A 4,944-nucleotide genomic window follows, 5' to 3' on the forward strand; every position below is an offset into this window, starting at 1 on the left:
ATCACAAAGGTTGGTAAAATAACAGTATGCTGGAGATAACTTTTGTTATTTTGAGGTGGATGTGTGAGTTGACAGTGTTTGTTCCTCCTATGCCTATACTGAAGGCCATCTATAACCATCCCTCTTTCTCCTGTCCTAATTAACCCTTACATCTGATTCTCACCTGTTCCTATCTAACTCTGTCAAAAGAGGATTTTCTCTTCTCTATAAATATACCCAGTGAGCTTGTTCATTGGATTACCACTGCCCCGCCCTGCTCCAGTCTGAGTCAATTACCATCACCCCCATCACTCAGATAATTACTACCCCTCCCCCCTCACAAAAACAATCCCTGGCCTTTGACCTGTAATCTCTGAGCTCCAGATAGAAGTTCCCCACAGGCCCAGTGTTAGATTCCTGATCTGGAGGTACCCACAGGCCTAGTATTAGATTCCTGACCTGGACATAACCACAGGCCCAGTGTTTGATTCCTGACCTGGACATAACCACAGGCCCAGTGTTAGATTCCTGACCTGGACATAACCACAGGCCCAGTGTTAGATTCCTGACCTGGACATACCCACAGGCCCAGTGTTAGATTCCTGACCTGGACATACCCACAGGTCCAGTGTTAGATTCCTGACCTGGACATAACCACAGGCCCAGTGTTAGATTCCTGACCTGGACATAACCACTTTTTGTGATAGTAAAGGCATCTGCTGAAACTAACAGTTACTGATTCTTTTTTTTACAGTGACAGCTCTAATGCTGAATTTCCACCTCAGACCTACCCAGCATCAGTGTGCCATCATGTGTTTATTTTAATGTAGGCTGTAGTGTTATTTTCTTTCCATCAGGAGTGTGACACTAAAGACTTGGGGTGAAAAGGCAGGAGTAGACTATCAATGACTTGTAAAGAGCAGAATCAACAACCTCTGGGTGATCAAGACAGTTGATTTGTTTCCATTGTTATGGAAACAAAGGCTGAAAAGTATCAGTGGCCAGGCCTTGGCCCCAACTCAGAGCAGGACCGTCGATGCCATGGCCCAGTGAGACACAGGTGCCGGTCCGTGGAGATAGAATCATACAAGTCTGAGCCCTTTGGGTAAAACACTGGGGGAAATCTCAGGTGGAAACATGGCATTATTATATGTGCTTCATGGCTTCAGATCAACATTGGCACATTTCTGGGAATGTCAGAGTTTGTTCGTAAACAGTCGTACTAGCTACCGTGCCAGGAAACCCCTCCGTTACACAAGCAGTTAATTGAGTCAACGTGTGAGTACGTCAGTCTGTCTGTGGTAGGGATGTCTTCTGGTCTTCAGACAGACGGGAGCCTCATTCTGTGGCGTGGGAAGAGGATCATCCTGGGTTCTTACTGACACATATAGGTAATACGGCTGAACCTCCGTGATTTCCATCTGTGTCCTCCACAGGTCTGCATTGGTAAATTACCTCCCAGTACCTTATGGATAACAACATTCAGGCTGTAGATATATATTTCCTGACCGTAGCAAACCGCAAGAAGCAGTACACTGAAAAGCAAATTCCATACAGTTAAAAACAGTACTACTGTACTTATAAAGTCTCATTGCCTCAGGGTCAAAATAAGGAGCTATAAACCTAAATATATGAGCACAGGAGTGGAAAAAGACATTCTGAGGCTTTTTATGAACACAGTCAAATTCACCATTGCTAATGTGATTTATTTTCAGTAGAATAGTGCAGAAAGAGCACTTAAAGAGAGGAAGTGATATTGGAAACAAGGAGAGGGAAACCTTTTAAGAACTAGAAAAAACATAAACTCTAAGTCTACCCAAACAATGCCTTGGTCGGACACAGCCCAAACCTTCAGAGAGAGAGCGAGGGAACGAGGGAGAGGAAAAGGAAGGGGTCCTAGATAAATACCAGTTAATGGGTCATAATGAGGCTTAATGACAGACGAGACCTTCCTACTGAATACAGAGAACAGCAGAAACAAACAAATGATAACAACAATCATAACAACTGCGTCCGCCTCCGTCTTTGTAGGCGTCACATGATAAAGGTGACAAGCAATGAGTCGTCTGCTCCCATTTCTTGAGAATCTCCCCACAGAGAAAGCCAACACAGTTTGGCCTTTACTGAAGATGACAAAACCCATACATTTGGGCTCTTCAGTAATCGAATGATTTTCATGAATGGAAAGGACGTCCACAGACCAACATTTTACACATCAACCAACCAATGTGCTCTTTGGTCCAGTATTGATAGGAAGCCACTGAGGTGAGTATTTATTTTCTCTCAAATTATATAGTTTTCTTTCTCTTTAAAGCAGTGTTTTTTCTCTATTTATTTCATGCTTGAGTTAAAGCTGTAGAGTCATGTGATATTGATTAGGGACTTCTAAAGCCTGATTTAAACACTGTAAAGACAAATACGTCTATATGAAGATATCCTGAAGCAATAAAGAAAAAAATCCTCACATTACATAGACAAGAGTGATCTTGTCTATGTAATATCTTGGTTTGTTACTGGTTGTTGTCACTGATCAATTTCATTATATTGCATCACGATCATATCATTCAAAAGTAAAACATATACTGCAGACGAGATGAACACACCTCCATCCATGTGCTTTAACTGACTACTTTGTAGCCCAGGACTGGACACAAGACTGGACACGAGACTGGACACAAGACTGGACACAGGACACAAAGCCAAGAGAGCAACAAAGCAAAGAGAAATATACAAAAGGAGTAACAGAGATATGTACAGAAGCTACTAACGGAGTACGAAAGAGACATCTAAAAGATAACAACAAAGATGGACACCCTGGATCCCTCTGCTCTCCCAGGTGCCACCACCGCCGTGACCTATGACTCCAAATCAGAGATGGTGACCCTACCAGGAGGGGTTGTCTCCGTAGCAGGCATCACCGTCATAACCGGGGGCGCTGAACTGTCCTGTGGCTCCTGCATGCTAGCCTTTGGTGTTTGGGGCACTCTGATTGGCCTAAGCGTGGTTGCCCTGGGTATCTGGGACCAATCAGTGCAGGTCGGGGGCCGGACCTCGCACCTCCTGGGGCTGGGATTGGTGGTTCTGGCTATCAGTTTTGGGGTGGTGGGCAGTGTGGTGGGCTTTCGCTTCCTGACGAAGAGGAGGAGAGAGATAACGAAGGAGGAGAGGGAGGATGGGAAGGTGGTGCTCATAGGGGAGAGAGGGAGGAGTGTTATAAAAACTGTGACTGTGTAAAAAAATGTAAAAAGAGGGGATGAGAGAAATACGTTTTCAAGTTATGATTATTGCACGTAGTGGTCGGGCTGTGTTGCACACTGTCACACTTTAGTATTAGTGGAAGAACAGTCATGTTTTATATGTATGTTATGAATTTGTTCCACACCATAAAAATGTATTTTGGTTGAGTAATTTGAAGATTAAATATTTGACAATCTCTGGCTCCATGTGTAAACGCCAATTCTTCCCCTCTTGTTCTGGTGTCACATAAACAGACCTTTATCTCTTCTCTCTTTTCCCTCCTCTTCATCTTTCTCAATCTCCCTCTTCAATCTGGGTGGAATGCAACAGGAAAGTGTGACGATGAGAGGTTTCCTGTGGAAAACAAAACACAATTTTCTATGTGATGCAAGTAGATTACTTTTCACATGGTCACTCTTCACTATTTAGTCAGACAGGCCCACCGTTTGTAAAACATTGCATAACATTTGCATTATCAAATCAAATCAAAGTTTATTGGTCGCATATACAGATTTGCAGATGTAATCGCAGGTGCAGCGAAATGCTTGTGTTTCTAATTCCAACAGTGTAGTAATACCTAGCAATAATAATCCAGAAGAAATATATATATACTGTACATGATTAGAATACACTATATACAGTACCAGTCAAAAGTTTGGACACACCTACTCATTCCAGAGATTTTCTTTATGTTTACTTTTTTCTACATTGTATAATAGTTGTGAAGACATCAAAACTATGAAATAACACATATGGACTCATGTAATAACCAAAAAAGTGTTAAACAAGTAAAAATATATTTTATATTTCAGATTCTTCAAAGTTGCCATCCTTTGCCTTGATGACAGCTTTGCACACTATTGGTATTCTCTCAACCAGCTTCACCTGGAATGCTTTTCCAACAGTCTTGAAGGAGTTCCCACATATTCTGAGTACTTGTTAGCTGCTTTTCCTTTACTCTGAAGTCCAACTCATCCCAAACAGTCTCAATTGGGATGTGGTTGGGTGATTGTGGAGGCCAGGTCATCTGATAGAGCACTCCATCACTCTCCTTCTTGGTCAAATAGCCCTTACACAGCCTGTTGGACCATTGTCCTATTGAAAAACAAATTATAGTCCCACTAAGCGCAAACCAGACGGGATGGCGTATCGCTGCAGAATGCTGTGATAGCCGTGATGGTTAATTGTGCCTTGAATTCTAAATAAATCACTGACAGTGTCACCAGCAACGCACCCCCACACATCACACCTCCTCCTCCATGCTTCTCGGTGGGAACTACACATGCAGAGATCATCTGTTCACCTACTCTGCGTCTCACAATGACACGGCGGTTGGAACCAAAAATCTCAAATGTGGACTCATCAGTCCAAAGGACAGATTTCCACCGGTCTAAAGTCCATTGCTCGTGTTTCTTGGCCCAAGCAAGTCTCTTATTATTATTGGTGTCCGTTACTAGTGGTTTCTTTGCAGCAATTCGACCATGAAGGTCTGATTCATGCAGTCTCCTCTGAACAGTTGTTGATGTGTCTGTTACAGATGTTGAGATGTGTCTGTTACTTGAGATCTGTGAAGCATTTATTTGGGCTGCAATTTCTGAGTGTGGTAACTCTAATGAACTTATCCTCTGCAGCAGAGGTAACTCTGTGTCTTCCTTTCCTGTGGTAGTCCTCATGAGAGCCACTTTCATCATAGCGCGTGATGGTTTTTGCGACAGCACTTGAAAAAAA

The 4,944-nt window shown here is 42.9% G+C and overlaps 1 protein-coding gene across 3 annotated transcripts; it reads left to right on the forward strand.

Annotated features, from left to right (window-relative positions):
* The first annotated feature begins 2,026 nt into the window (after positions 1-2,026).
* Positions 2,027-3,418, forward strand: LOC106605828 (transmembrane protein 100). 3 transcript variants are annotated; one of them, XM_014201794.2, is made up of 2 exons: positions 2,027-2,244; positions 2,617-3,418. In XM_014201794.2, exon 2 carries the CDS (start codon positions 2,785-2,787, stop codon positions 3,211-3,213), a length of 429 nt encoding a protein of 142 aa, XP_014057269.2. In that variant the 5' UTR covers positions 2,027-2,244; positions 2,617-2,784; the 3' UTR covers positions 3,214-3,418. The 3 variants fall into 3 exon arrangements, with proteins under 3 accessions (XP_014057269.2, XP_045574743.1, XP_014057270.2); XM_045718787.1 differs by having other exon boundaries at positions 2,037-2,244; positions 2,551-3,418; XM_014201795.2 differs by having other exon boundaries at positions 2,037-2,244; positions 2,622-3,418.
* The last annotated feature ends 1,526 nt before the right edge of the window (positions 3,419-4,944 follow it).

This window comes from Salmo salar, chromosome ssa05, assembly GCF_905237065.1.
Source record: "Salmo salar chromosome ssa05, Ssal_v3.1, whole genome shotgun sequence".
Taxonomy (NCBI): domain Eukaryota; kingdom Metazoa; phylum Chordata; class Actinopteri; order Salmoniformes; family Salmonidae; genus Salmo; species Salmo salar.

Coding starts and splice junctions, on each gene's coding strand:
- LOC106605828 (XM_014201794.2), top strand. CDS start 2,785: ATGGACACCCTGGATCCCTCTGCTCTCCCAGGTGCCACCACCGCCGTG.